General features: G+C 44.9%; 1 protein-coding gene and 1 long non-coding RNA gene across 3 annotated transcripts in view; both read right to left on the bottom strand.

The window, feature by feature from the left end:
* The window catches only part of LOC110534209 (calcium-binding protein 8), an 84,284-nt gene extending 69,910 nt beyond the window's left edge, over nt 1–14,374 (bottom strand). Inside the window, exons 1-2 of one of the 2 annotated variants that reach the window (XR_005034171.2) lie at nt 13,676–14,374; nt 7,265–7,389 (exon numbers count right to left, since the gene is read on the bottom strand). Coding sequence is in view for 1 of the 2 variants with exons in the window: in XM_036933321.2 (XP_036789216.2) it covers nt 7,265–7,389; nt 13,676–13,875 (325 nt within the window). In the remaining variant the exon portion in view is untranslated. The remainder of the gene's footprint in view (nt 1–7,264; nt 7,390–13,675) is intronic. The other variant, XM_036933321.2, reaches the window with a different exon arrangement.
* The window catches only part of LOC149980048 (uncharacterized), a 242,647-nt gene that overhangs the window by 81,738 nt on the left and 145,209 nt on the right, over nt 1–15,700 (bottom strand). The window lies entirely within an intron of this gene.

Below are 15,700 nucleotides of genomic sequence, written 5' to 3'. Positions count from 1 at the left end.
GTACATTCGGTCATCCACTTCACCCTCCTCCTCAATTTTTTTTTGTGAAGAAGAAGGAGGGAGGTCTGCGCCAGTGTATTGACTATCGGTGTCTGAACCAGATCACTGTGAGGTATAGTTACCCGCTACCGCTCATGACCACAGCGATAGAGTCAATGCACGGGGTGCGCTTCTTCACCAAACTACTTATCCGGAAGGGAGATGAGTGGAAGACGGCTGTCAGTACCACCTCAGGGCACTTTGAGTACCTCGTCATGTCGTACGGGTTGATGAATGCGCCATCAATCTTCCAGGCCTTTGTAGACGAGATTTTCAGGGACCTGCACGGGCAGGGTGTAGTGGTGTATATTGATGACATTCTGATATACTCCACTACATGCGCCGAGCATGTGTCCCTGGTGCGCAGGGTGCTTGGTCGCCTGTTGGAGCATGACCTGTACGTCAAGGCTGAGATGTGCCTGTTCTTTCAGCAATCTGTCTCCTTCCTAAGGTTCCGCATTTCCACCTCAGGGGTGGAGATGGAGAGTGACCGCATTTCAGCCGTGCGTAATTGGCAGACTCCCACCACGGTAAAGGAGGTGCAGTGGTTCTTAGGGTTAGCCAACTACTACCGGAGGTTTATCCGGGGTTTTGGTCAGGTAGCGGCTCCCATTGGTCGGCTGAGGCAGACAGGGCTTTTGGTCACCTGAGGGCTCTGTTTACCTCGGCTCCCTTGCTGGCCCATCCGGATCCCTCTTTGGCATTCATAGTGGAGGTGGACGCGTCCGAGGCTGGGATAGGAGCCGTGCTCTCTCAGCGCTCGGATATGCCACCGAAGCTCCGCCTCTGTGCTTTCTTCTCGAAGAAGCTCAGCTCGGCGGAGCGAAACTATGATGTGGGGGACCGGGAGCTGTTGGCTGTCGTCAAGGCCTTGAAGCCATCGAGACATTGGCTTGAGGGGGCTAAGCACCCTTTCCTCATCTGGACTGATCCACCGCAATCTGGAGTACATCCGGGCAGTGAGGAGATTGAACCCTCGCCAGGCAAGGTGGGCCATGTCATTATGATTATTTTGTTTTGTTCTCTACCCCAGTACGCATGCCTTACAGATATTTGTGCATCTGTTTCTCACACATCATTAGTCATGATTAATTCAGGATTATCCATAATCATGGTAGCATCCACATTAATGTAGATGTGTTTGGAAACATATTCTATTCTTATTTACAACAAAAGTGATTCCAAAATGACACAACACATTATTTACCATTAATTTATATTGGGCACAAAATATCTGAAACACAAACAAAACAAACAGCAAATGCATCTAACAAATTTGTAGTCACAAGCTTGATGTCGTCATTGCATTTTCTGCGTCTTTACCTTAGAAATATACGGTTATTTGTCAGTCCAAATGTAGCCCTCCCTGTCCAGGTATCCTGTTCAGGCAGAGGGATCAGGGAAATATTGCATTACTGTATATTTGTAAGTATTTTTCCAGTGATAAAATGAGCAGGGAGACAGACAGCGGGAACAGCAGTGGGGTTGGGATTTGATCCCAGGCAGGTAGGGGTGGCCAATGTCAGGCACAGGAAAATACTTAGGTATGATCACATTTAGAAGAAATGTTTGGGGATATGGATTATAGTCAAATTATGTTAGATGTCCAGCAAGAGACTTGACCAACCTGCAGGTTGCGTGTCTGGTAATGTGACAGTGTGTCGGTGTACGATTCAAAGATGTTTGTGTGTGTATGTGATAGATATTGTGCTGACCCTGCTCTCTCCCTCTATCCCTTTTTCTCTATTTCCCCTCACTTCTCTCTGCTCCTCCCCCCTCCTCACTCTCTTCTATCTGTGTGGCTGTGTCTCTGCCCCCCTCTCTTCTCTCTCCAACTTATCCACTCCTTCAGTCACTTTAACTATACCTACATGTACATATTACCTCAATTAGCCCGGCTAACCGCACATTGACTCTTTTTCCTTTACCACCTGTCTATAGCCTCGCTACTGTTATTTTCACTGTAATTGTACTGTTTTTTAAATTTTATTTCTGTACTTATCTACTGTTTACCTAATAGCTATTTTTACTTCAAAATTGCACTGTTGAACCTCTCTCTCTCTCTCTCTCTCTCACACACACACACACACACACACACACACACACACACACACACACACACACACACACACACACACACACACACACACACACACACAGTGAGAGAGAGAGAGAGAGAGAGAGACTCACCCTGGCTGCCCCATATTTGTATTGCTCTAAGGGTTGGCAGGGTAGCCTAGTGGTTAGAGTGTTGGACTAGTAACCGAAAGGTTGCAAGGTCAAAATCCCCAAGCTGACAAGGTACAAATCTGTTGTTCTGCCCCTGAACAGGCAGTTAGTTAACTGTCTGTTCCTAGGCCGTCATTTGTTCTTAACTAACTTGTTTAGTTAAATAAAGATAAAATAAATGAATAAACAGTGATGAGAGAGGGGAAACAGAGTCAGAGAGCAAGAGGGACATACTGTATATATGTATACTGTATAAAGAGAGACCGAAAGAGACAGATAAAGAGAGACGGATACAGAGAACATTGTTTGTGGTGGTTGTAGTTCAGTGTCTAGGGTTGTGTGTCTGTATAGCTCCTTAGTGGAATGGGGGACATCTAGGTCCAACCTGCAGCCCTCACATATTCAAATGAGCATTTTTACACCTGTATAAAAGCCCCTCTGATATTAATTTCCAAGGACGTTTTATTGATCTGCCAGTATTTTCATTCAGATGTTCCAGTTAACTCTTTGATGTTTCCTTTCATTTGCCTACCAATTATATTGGGTTATTCACCATGGCAACCACTTATGTCTCAGTTTGGTTGGCTTTCATGGAGATCAGACTGTTTTCATTTGAAGGGGTATTTGTGCGTTTTTGACCAAATGTAAGTCAGAACAAATACCTATTTAACTTGCATAATATTCCTATTTGTATGTAGAGGGATAACTTTCTTCACCCATTCTCGTACCATTTTGTACAATTATGTGATTTTCTATTTATTTTACCCTGTTTCCCTCTGTACACAGACCACATACTGTATATACTCTGTTTCATCATTAACCCCCTAGATTGGGCTTCTGTCTCTTTGACCAGAGTGCAGTCCGGTATTCGTTTACTCCCAGTGACCTATCCACACATTAGAGAGTACCAGACTCCGTCCTCTATTTAGGTCATTAGAGCATAAATGTACCTGTCGCAGTTCTCTTACCCTCTACGCTACATCTAGCACTCATCTCCTCTTCAGTACTTTCATCCGCTGCTTTTCGTACAGGGCATTATATTACACAGAGGAGTCTAAAATGTTTATGTTCATGACATTGGGAAGGGAGAATATATTTTGATTTGTTTCAGACATGATTTTGTATGTGTTATTTCATAGTTGATTTCTTCACTATTCTACAATGTAGAAAATATTACAAATGAAACCCCTGGTACTGTAAATATAATAGATCTAGCCTGTAGAAGCTGATGGGATCCTCCTCTTTTTAATAGAAGCCATCAGGCTGTTCTCACACAATTGCATAGGTTATAGAAATGTTGCGCATTGGGTGTGTAAACTCTGACCCTGCTCTCTCTTCCAGCGGTAGACATCCATATATCTTTCTGTAGACAGGCCTGGCTCTCACAGACCTGTAACTTCTTCTTTAAGAGGCCCCTCTGTCCTCCACTCGTTACCTGTATTAATGGCACCTGTTTGAACTTGTTATCAGTATAAAAGACACCTGTCCACAACCTCAAACAGTCACACTCCAAACTCCACTATGGCCAAGACCAAAGAGCTGTCAAAGGACACCAGAAACAAAATTGTAGACCTGCACCAGGCTGGGAAGACTGAATCTGCAATAGGTAAGCAACTTGGTTTGAAGAAATCAACTGTGGGAGCAATTATTAGGAAATGGAAGACATACAAGACCACTGATAATCTCCCTCGATCTGGGGCTCCACGCAAGATCTCACCCCGTAGGGTCAAAATGATCACAAGAACAGTGAGCAAAAATCCCAGAACCACACTGGGGGACCTAGTGAATGACCTGCAGAGAGCTGGGACCAGAGTATCAAAGCCTACCATCAGTAACACACTACGCCGCCAGGGACTCAAATCCTGCAGTGCCAGACGTGTCCCCCTGCTTAAGCCAGTACATGTCCAGACCCATCTGAAGTTTGCTAGAGAGCATTTGGATGATCCAGAAGAAGATTGGGAGAATGTCATATGGTCAGATGAAGCCAAAATATAACTTTTTGGTAAAAACTCAACTCGTCGTGTTTGGAGGACAAAGAATGCTGAGTTGCATCCAAAGAACACCATACCTACTGTGAAGCATGGGGGTGGAAACATCATGCTTTGGCGCTGTTTTTCTGTAAAGGGACCAGGACGACTGATCCGTGTAAAGGAAAGAATGAATGGGGCCATGTATCGTGAGATTTTGAGTGAATACCTCCTTCCATCAGCAAGGGCATTGAAGATGAAACCGTAGCTGCGCTGTAGCATGATTGACATTTAAAGTTGCAATATGCAGAAATTTCTCTGCCATTTCCTGGTTGCTATAATTCTAGTAGTTTGCCTAATTTCAGTTTGTGACCAAACAAGCAATGTACTGTATAGAAGATGTACTGTAGAGAATCAATGTACCATCTAATCTGCTGTGAAATATCTTTTCAATAACCAAAAATATTGTATTTTCAGCAGTTTGAAGCTAGTGTACAAAACTGAAATTAAAAGATGCAAAAACAAAATTTAAGAACGGGAAGCAAAGAAATAGTGCCCAGACAGATCTACCGCTTCTCATACTTGCTTTCAATAAGAATGACAGATCTATAACTCACATTTCTATGTGAATTTGGTTTGGTCATCCCAAAAGGATCCATATTTCAGTTTTAAAGGCAATGTTCCCGTATTCACGGTAAATGCTGCATTTATCGGCTCAATCAAAACTGACCTTTACATTTCAACCACGCTACAATGCAGATCTTCAGCACAACATGTTGAATCTAGCCTTGAAGTGATAAGGCAGGGGTTTCCCAAACTTTTTTGGCCCATAACACCATTTTGATATCTGAAAGTTCTCGCGACCTCAAACATGCGAAAATTCTTTCCAACACCCCCCCTCAATAACCACCAAGCCTCGGTGTGGAATAGAACATTGTCATGCTCTGATCCCAAATATCCACATGGTTTTGCGAACAGGCGTGCGCACAGTGTGTGGTTTGATGTAGTTTATAATCGAAGTTACCTGCTACAGTATGTCTCTGAGTTCTGTGCTCAGCTCTTTTGCCACCAGTTGCTATCAGTGTATCATACAATGCGTTTATATGGCAGAGGGAAACACATTCATAACTATACTGCAGAGGCCTGCCTACCATCCCGCCATAGATGGAGCCCCATCTTTGCAAAAGCCCACTAAGTTTTTTGTCAAGACAGCCATACAGCACACTGAACATCCCCTGTGCCATTTCAATCTTGGGAATCGTGGGACAGAACAATATGCCCTCGTGAATAGTATCCCCCGACATGTATAATGAACAAAAGTCAATGCATGGGCATTTTGCCCCTTACAGTCAACGTCCATTTGTAGAGCATAAGCTGGGGAGTTTGAGTTGTTCAGTCAGTTTCCTCTTTATTGCTAGCAATAGTATAAATTATTTGTTTAACATTATCTAACAAAGGTAGGCCTATTCATGTGAGTTTCTGTGCCCCAGCCAGTGTGGTGACACACTGTTTTCACCATATCAATTGCAGCTGGTAATATCAAAGTCTGTGCAATAGTGTTTCATAGCGTAGTGGGCCTAGCCATTCAATGTGGGAATTATTCAAGTGCAAAGGTCATGTGTGGTCTTTTCTCATGATCTAAAGGCACTCTCTGGTTGAATTGTATCTTTTAGATTTGAATCATTTTCATTTAGATTTTTAAGGTGAAGTATATTACAATGATTTTGACATACAAAGACGATGTTATAATATATATATATATATATTTTATTCTCTGTATTTTGGAAATTGTCCCGCGACCCCATTTTCAAATCAGGTGGACCCACATGGGGCCGCAACCCCTAGTTTAGGAACCACTGTACTAACCTTCACAGGCAGGCGATGGAAAAATAGCCTTCGGAATCTCTTGATGGGTGGATTATCAACATCCATTAATCTCCAACACCCAATGGGATCTCTTTGTTCTCCACATCAAAGGTTCCCATGTGTGTGATTGACAGGACGCAGTGATAACCCAACACTAAGAGGTCAGAATTACACTAATTTGTTTCTAAACACTTAGCCCTTGACCGTCCACAGGACATGCTTCGACCAATCAGATTGCTCAGTGCAGGAAAGGGTTGTATCTGTCACGGATCCCCCCAGTTGTAAGGCGTGCGTATCTGGTGGCCGGGAAGTCAGACGCAGGAGAGCAGAACTTGATAATAGTTTAATAGTAGTTTAATAGTAAAACCAACGGCATAAGAAATACAAAGTATGGGCACAATAACCCGATGCGCACCAGTCAAACAAAATGTGCACAAGCACAATAAACAATGCCACACAAAGACATGGGGGGAACAGAGGGTTAAATACACAACACATAATGAGGGAAATGAGAACCAGGTGTGTGGGAAAACGAGACAAAACAAATGGAAAATGAAAAATGGATAGGCGATGGCTAGACCGGCGACGTCGACCGCCGAACACCCGCCCGAACAAGGAGAGGCATCGACTTGGGAAGAAGTTGTGACACCGGTACTGCTGCTCATTCCGTTCACCAGCTTCAGAGGTCTACGTCACCGGCCTTCTAGGCGTCGCTGAACTGGATCCTCACCACCAACCCCGGACTGTCTTTGTCGATCAGTGTTCTATCTATGTGTGTTCTATCTGTGCCCATTTTTATTTTTGGTGTATTTTTGTGCACTTGTTATTACGGGTCTCGTCCAATGAATTATTTTAGAGGTTTACACCTCACTCTTTTGTTTTGGGTAGAGAATTTTTTTTAACTATTACGTATCTTCCGACTGTCTCCCATCCTTATGCAACGTGACAGTATCTGACAGTATCTGTCTGCTACAGCCAATCAAACACTTTCTTATTGAGCCAGTGTAGCTTTGCAAGTCGGTGCTACTTCTTTAATGAACGGATAAATAGTTGTTTACATCGTTGCGAAGAATGAAGAGATTTGGAGGACAGACCACTTCATACCTAAGCTTTATACCAATACTGTTGCACACGTGCGCACACTTACACACACACACACTGACCTCCTAGCTCCTCAGTGGATATACTGGTGATTTGGAAGGCTTCGCTCCCCTCAGACAGAGTCCGGCTCAGGAGACTTCCAGTGTAGAGCAGTGTAGACCTGACGTGGTGGAACGGCATCTTCTCTCTGCAGAACACACGTATACAGTTTGAATGCTGAGGGTCTGTGTACCCATCTACAGTAGGTACGAGAATGGGTGAAGAAAGTTATCCCTCTACATACAAATAGGAATATTATGCAAGTTAAATAGGTATTTGTTCTGACTTACATTTGGTTAAAAACGCACAAATACCCCTTCAAATGAAAACAGTCTGATCGCCATGAAAGCCAACCAAACTGAGACATACAGTGCCTTGCGAAAGTATTCGGCCCCCTTGAACTTTGCGACCTTTTGCCACATTTCAGGCTTCAAACATAAAGATATAAAACTGTATTTTTTTGTGAAGAATCAACAACAAGTGGGACACAATCATGAATTGGAACGACATTTATTGGATATTTCAAACTTTTTTAACAAATCAAAAACTGAAAAATTGGGCGTTAATCATGACTAATGATGTGTGAGAAACAGATGCACAAATATCTGTAAGGCATGCGTACTGGGGTAGAGAACAAAACAAAATAATCATAATGACATGGCCCACCTTGCCTGGCGAGGGTTCAATCTCCTCACTGCCCGGATGTACTCCAGATTGCGGTGGATCAGTCCAGATGAGGAAAGGGTGCTTAGCCCCCTCAAGCCAATGTCTCGATGGCTTCAAGGCCTTGACGACAGCCAACAGCTCCCGGTCCCCCACATCATAGTTTCGCTCCGCCGAGCTGAGCTTCTTCGAGAAGAAAGCACAGGGGGGAGCTTCGGTGGCGTATCCGAGCGCTGAGAGAGCACGGCTCCTATCCCAGCCTCGGACGCGTCCACCTCCACTATGAATGCCAAAGAGGGATCCGGATGGGCCAGCAAGGGAGCCGAGGTAAACAGAGCCCTCAGGTGACCAAAAGCCCTGTCTGCCTCAGCCGACCACTGCCTCAGCCGACCAATGGGAGCCGCTACCTGACCAAAACCCCGGATAAACCTCCGGTAGTAGTTGGCTAACCCTAAGAACCACTGCACCTCCTTTACCGTGGTGGGAGTCTGCCAATTACGCACAGCTGAAATGCGGTCACTCTCCATCTCCACCCCTGAGGTGGAAATGCGGAACCTTAGGAAGGAGACAGATTGCTGAAAGAACAGGCACATCTCAGCCTTGACGTACAGGTCATGCTCCAACAGGCGACCAAGCACCTTGCGCACCAGGGACACATGCTCGGCGCATGTAGTGGAGTATATCAGAATGCGGAATGCGCACGGTGGAGAACTGGTCTGGACTTTCCACCGTAGTAGCACCAATGGAAACCCCTAAACATCTCCCAGACCACTCTCGCGACCACCCCGTGAGAGTCCTCTGTGGCCAAGAAACAGTGGAGTCATGACAAACTAACCAGGGTAGGCATAGCACCATGGGAAAGAAAGGAGAGTCAATAATCAAGAGACTAATTCTCTCCTTGTGATCCCCCTGCATCACCATGCCCAGAGGAGCGGTGGCCTCCCTGATCAACCCTGACCCTAATGGTCGACTATCTAAGGTGTGAACGGGGAAGGGTACAGCCACTGGAACAATGGGGATCCCTAAACTATGGGCGAACAATTTATCTATAAAATTCCCAGCCGCGCCTGTATCAACGAGCGTCTTATGCTTGCAAATGCGGGGAAAACTCAGGGAAAGTAACATACACAAACATATGTGCAACAGAGGGCTCTGGGTGAGAATGGTACCGGCTCACCTGGGGTGGCGCCAGAGCTCCCTGCCTGCTGCCTCGATACCCAGAGGAACCAACCCGGCACCGACCGGCAGTGTGACCTCTGCGACCACAGATGGGGCACGAGCTGGAACCCCTTCCGGTCTCCCTGCGCACCGCCCCTCCCAGCTCCATGGGTATCGGAGAGGGGGTGCGAGGGGATGGAACCAACAGACCCTGATCTGAACGTCTGCGGGTAGCCAGCAGGTTATCCAGCCGGATGGACATGTCCACCAGCTGGTTGAACTTGAAGGTGGTGTATCTGCAGGCCAACTCGCGCAGACTGCAACGATACTGGTCAATCAGGGCCCTGTCGTTCCATCCCGTGCCGGCAGCCAGGGTCCGAAACTCCATAGCGAACTCCTGGGCGCTCCTCATCCCCTGCCTCAGATGGATGAGGCGCTCACCCGCCGCTCTACCCTCAGGCGGGTGGTCGAAGACTGCCCGGAAACGGCGGGTGAACTCCTCAAACTGGTCCAACGCCGCATCTCCCTCTCTCTACACGGCGTTGGCCCACTCCAAGGCTTTCCCGGTGAGGCACGAGATGAGGGAGGACACCCTCTCACGGCCCGAAGGAGCCGGGTGGACGGTTGTCAGGTATAGGTCCAGTTGTAATAGGAACCCCTGGTAGTTCGCAGCCGTCCAATCATATTCTTGGGGAAGGGAGAGACGAATCCCACTGGGACCAGGAGAAGGAGGGGCGCCTAGTTTAGACCCCGGTTGTGCTGGTGGAGGCGCTGGGAGAGCTCCCTGTCTCTCCCAGCGGTCCATTGTCTGGGTCCATGGTGGTGCCAAGATGGTGGATCATTGCTACGTGCTCCCGGACGAGCTCCTCCACCCCTATACCCAGGGTACCTGCTCCTGCTGACTCCATAAGTTTGGTCCGGTATTCTGTAAGGCGAGAGTACTGGTGGTAGAGAAGTCAGGCGCAGGAGAGCAAAGACTGTGTTCCAACGGTGCAGTTTAATGATAAAAATCACAGTGAACAAAACACAATAATTATAATGGGACAAAACCCCAGACATAACGTGCACAAGCACTTACAAAAAACAATACCAGACAAGGACATGTGGGGAAACAGAGGGTTAAATACACAACATGTAATTGATGGGATTGAAACCAGGTGTGTGGGAAGACAAGACAAAACAAATGGAAAATGAAATGTGGATTGGCGATGTATAGAAGACCGGTGACGTTGACCTCCGAACGTCCCCCGAACAAGGAGAGGGACCGAATTTGGAGGAAGTCGTGACAATATCATACCCCCAAGACATGCTAACCTCTTACCATTACAATAACAGGGGAGGTTAGCATTTTTTGGGACTATGATATTTATGCCTCTAACTTTCTCACTCATCATTATTCACAATTCATTCATAATTTTCCGTAGTCATGTATCATGTGTCACTGTGCCAATACTTTTGGAGCTCACTGTAGCTAACATTAGGATTAGCTACCTAACATTAGCCACAACAAATTGAAATTCATAACATCATATGTTTTGAAAATTCATAACATATTGCAAGTTCAAACCCCGAGCTGACAAGGTACAAATCTGTCGTTCTGCCCCTGAACAGGCAGTTAACCCACTGTTCCTAGGCGGTCATTGAAAATAACAATTTGTTCTTAACTGACTTGCCTAGTTAAATAAAGGTAAAATAAAAAATAAAATTGTACATTTAGAAAATTCCTAAAATGTATTCAAATTTACAAAATATACTATAAAATGGATGATGGATATCCATAAATTAACCCTCCCGTTGTGTTCGTTTCATGTTAATTAATTCTGTGTTCCAGGTCCAAAATGACCGCCCCATTATAGCTGATTATAAATCCATAATAATACATATATTATCACCTAATGTTGTGTTAAGATCTTTTTATCAACTTAAGTTCTTGTGAACATTACACGTTTTGAACTTCTATTTGCTATTTGTGGCCTGTAGGTCTCATTGACCTGAGCTCTTACAACTCCTTTTTGAGTAAAAATAAGCATAATGTATGGATTATTTTGACTATAACAAATACCCAGATTTAACATATTGTCCTATATATCACAGACTACTTCACTGTCAGTTTCCTGCCCTCTCTCCTCCTCGCCAGTGTCATGATCAAATATATGATCAAGAGCCTCACATACAGTATATTGTTTGGTTATTGTGCTGCCACAGAATGAATTGCGAGCAAGGCCTCAAAAAAGATTTATATACCAAAGCTGCGAGAAAAGTTATATTTATCATTGAAACAATGTTGCGATTGTTTGTGAGAATACCAACAGGTTTGGTTCCCGTGGGGGAAAGATTCTATTGGGGAAAGGTTCCCGTGGGGGTTGCTATGGAAGCCAATTTTTTTTATTTTATTTATTATACCTTTATTTAACCAGGTAGGCCGGTTGAGAACAAGTTCTCATTTACAGCTGCGACCTGGCCAAGATAAAGCAAAGCAGTGCGACAAAAACAACAACACAGAGTTAGACATGGGATAATCAACTGTACATTCAATAACACAATACAAAAATCAGTATACAGTGTATGCAAATGAAGTAAGGAGGTAAGGCAATAAGTAGGCCGTAGTGGCGAAGTAATTACAATTTAGCAATTCACACTGGGGTGATAGATGTGCAGATGATGATGTGCAAGTAGAGATACTGGGGTGCAAAAGAGCAGAAAAACAAATATGAAGAGGAGGTAGGTAGTTGGATGGATGGGCTATTTACAGATGGGCTGTGTACAGCTGCAGCGATGGGCTGTGTAAGCTGCTCTGACAGCTGACGCTTAAAGTTAGTGAGGGAGATATGTCTCCAACTTCAGTGATTTTTGCAATTCGTTCAAGTCATTGGCAGCAGAGAACTGGAAGGAAAGGCGGACAAAGGAGGAATTGGCTTTGGGGATGACCAGTGAAATATACCTGCTGGAGCGCGTGCTATGGGTGGGTATTGCTATGGTGACCAGTGAGCTGAGATCAGGACGGCGCTTTACCTAGCAAAGACTTATAGATGACCTGGAGCCAGTGGGTTTGGCGACGAATATGTAGTGAGAACCAGACAACGAGAGCATACAGGTTACAGTAGTGGGTAGTATATGGGGCTTTGGTGACAAAACGGATGGCACTGTGATAGACTGCATCCAATTTCCTGAGTAGAGTGTTGGAGGCTATTTTGTAAATGACATCGCCAAAGTCGAGGATCAGTAGGATATTCAGTTTTACGAGGGTATGTTTGGCAGCATGAGTGAAGGAGGCTTTGTTGCGAAATAGGAAGCCGATTCTAGATTTAATTTTGGATTGGAGATGCTTAATGTGAGTCTGGAAGGAGAGTTTACAGTCTAGCCTAGGTATTTGTAGTTGTCCACATATTCTAAGTCAGAACCGTCCAGAGTAGTGATGCTAGTCGGGCGGGCGGGTGCAGGCAGCGATCGGCTGAAGAGCATGCATTTAGTTTTACTTGCATTTAAGAGCAGTTGGAGGTCACGGAAGAAGTGTTGTATGGCGTTGAAGCTCGTTCTGGAGGTTTGTTAACAGTGTCCAAAGAAAGGACAGATGTATACAGAATGGTGTTGTCTGTGTAGAGGTGGATCAAAGAATCACCAACAGCTAGAGCGACATCATTGATAAATACAGAGAAAAGAGTCAGCCCGAGAATTGAACCCTGTGGCACCCCCATAGAGACTGCAATAGAGGTCTGGACAACAGGCCCTCCGATTTGACACACTGAACTCCATCTGAGAAGTAGTTGATGAACCAGGCGAGGCAGTCATTAGAGAAACCAAGGCTGTTGAGTCTGCCGATAAGAATACGGTGATTGACAGAGTCGAAAGCCTTGGCCAGGTCGATGAAGACGGCTGCACAGTACTGTCTTTTATCGATGGCGGTTATGATATCGTTTAATACCTTGAGCGTGGCTGAGGTGCACCAGCTCGGAAACCGGATTGCATAGCGGAGAAGGTACGGTGGTACGGATCTGTTTGTCCACTTGGCGTTTGAAGACTTTAGAAAGGCAGGGCAGGATGGATATAGGTCTGTAACAGTTTGGGTCTAGAGTGAGACCCTTTGAAGAGGAAGGGGAGTGAGATGTGTGTGTGTGTGTGCTCAAACACACATGCATGTGGGGGTTGGGGACAGGATGTGTGTCCATCTGGAGAATGGGCATGTGCCTGAACTCAATTTTATACACTAATTGTAGTCTCACCCATTCATTTCTAATGACCGGTTACCGGGATCACAACAGCTGCACAAATGTTAAATAAAACACCCAAAATGTAATGAAAATCATCAATGTATTTTGTGTGTTCAGATGCCCTGTGAGGACAAAGTCATGGAACCTTATGACAATCAGATTAATTTAACTACATTTTTCAGAGAGAACACTTGTAAATCGGTCCAATTCGACCAGAACACAACAGGGGGGTTAATACATACCATATGAAAGGTAACATACTGAATCATTCTAAATGGTGTTTCTCTGATTTATTTACAGTATAATACGAAATGCTCTGAGACCACATTGCAGTGACAGGACTGGTACAGTCATGTAGCTTCACACACCACCCGTCAGTATCGTCAGCTTGTTAATGTCTCTTACCCCCACGCACTGCATTCTACAGTCACAGGCACCTCAACCGACGCTGTCACTAGGCTCTCAATCTCGTGGTGGTCACCCGTTGCGCACGGCTCCTCTCCCGCCAACTCCAGGAGAGGTGAACCGTCGACGTTCACTGAGCGCAGCGGTAACTCCACAAGCCCAAATCTCTCTGGTCCTATCATCTTCAGCCTGGTGGGCATGCGACCGTGCGGGAAAAGGTCCGTTTCCGTCTCCGTTAGTTACACAAAGCAGGCTTCAAGAAGGGGCAGGTGTGAGTGTTCTTGGTCTTCTGACAGTGTGGTCTCAAAAGACACGCGCAGAGGGCCCTGATACTCTTAAGGACAGTCAGTGACAGAGAGAGACAGAGCTGTGTGTTTGTCCTACACTACTTTAATAGAGTACTGTCCAAGCAACCAAACACACCGACCGTCCGAGGGAGAAAGCAGGCGCCCGAATAACTCCTCCCGCTTTTAACTTCCTCCCGCTTTGCTTCGCTACCGTGCTGTGCACCATCCCACCAAGAAGCCCCAGGGGACCGGAGTGTGACAGTAAAATAACGGACTCGCTCTATCCGTGACAATCGTTCTGTCACACTCTCACAGGCGCACGCGCGCACACACACACACATGCTCTCTCACATTATCATACTCACACTCACATATTCACTCTCCTATTAGGCTTGGAGGGGGCTACCACTCTGACACAATGAAGAATCTGTACACACTTATACCCGATTTCAAGCTACGTTCTTAAAGTGATTGTACAAAAAATAATGAAATGATCTTCAAATATGTTCTTTTCACTTTTCAAGACCCCCAGGCATGGTAAACACCACTGATCCCAATTTCCCGTGAGATTTTAAATGCCTTTTTTAAAAAAAACTTTAAAATCCTATAGGGCAGGTTAATCGACGTTATTCTTCCATCAGCACAACTGTAGCCTATTTGAAATGGCTCACTTATCTGTCTCCATATTCAAATACATCAGAGATCTCAGGGAGTTGGGGTGGTGATATGAGGGGTTTTTAATCTTCTGAGCACCCATCCAAAGATTCACTCCCGAGGCAGAAGGACAGACACCTCTCTATCCATCAGCCCAAGGGTCTGGTGATACCAGTCCTGTACTCTGTATACAGTACATTCGGAAAGTATTCAGACCCCTTGACCCTTTCCACATTTTGTTACATTACAGCCTGATTTGTTAAAAAAATGGATTAAACAAATTACTCATCAATTTACACACAATACCCCATAATGACAAAACACAAATGTGTGTGTGTAAATATATATATATATATATATATATATATATATATATATATATATATATATATTGCTAGGAGACTCGAAATTCAGCTCAGGTGCATCCTGTTTCCATTTCCATTTCCATCCTTGAGATGTTTCTACTACTTTATTGGAGTCCACCTGTGGTACATTTAATTGATTGGAGATTATTTGGAAAGGCACACACCAGTCTATATAAGGTCACACAGTTGACAGTGCATGTGAGAGCAGAAACGAAGCCATGAGGTTGAAGGAATTGTCTGTTGCGCTCCGAGACTGGATTGTTGCAAGGCACACAATCATTCAAATCATTCTTAAATAGAAGAAGTTTGGAACAAGCAAGACTCTTCCTAGTGCTTCAACAAAGTACTAATGGGTCTGAAATGTGAAATACATTTTTTATTTTTAATACATTTGCAAATATTTCAGCATCTGTTTTTGCTTTGTCATTATGGGTTATTGTGTGTAGATTGATGTGAAAAAAAAACAATTGAATACATTTTAGAATAAGGCTGCAACTTTTTTTTAAATGTGGAAAAAGTCAAGGGGTCTGAATACTTTGCCAAAGCACAGCCCCCACACCACTAGAGTTATATCTTCAACCACCACCTTGAGACAAGGCAGAGTATAGCCCATGAAGATCTCCCCTACGGCATGAACCCGATGGGTGCGCCAAACCCGGACAGGAAGATCACGTCAGTGACTCAACCCACTTAAGTGACGCACCCTTCCTAGGGACGGG

The sequence above is a fragment of the Oncorhynchus mykiss genome, chromosome 10 (genome assembly GCF_057628025.1).
Source record: "Oncorhynchus mykiss isolate SJ-2025 chromosome 10, ASM5762802v1, whole genome shotgun sequence".
Classification (NCBI taxonomy): Eukaryota; Metazoa; Chordata; class Actinopteri; order Salmoniformes; family Salmonidae; genus Oncorhynchus; species Oncorhynchus mykiss.
The sequence above is the reverse complement of the archived record's forward strand: the minus strand, read 5'-3'. Positions and strand labels throughout refer to the sequence as shown.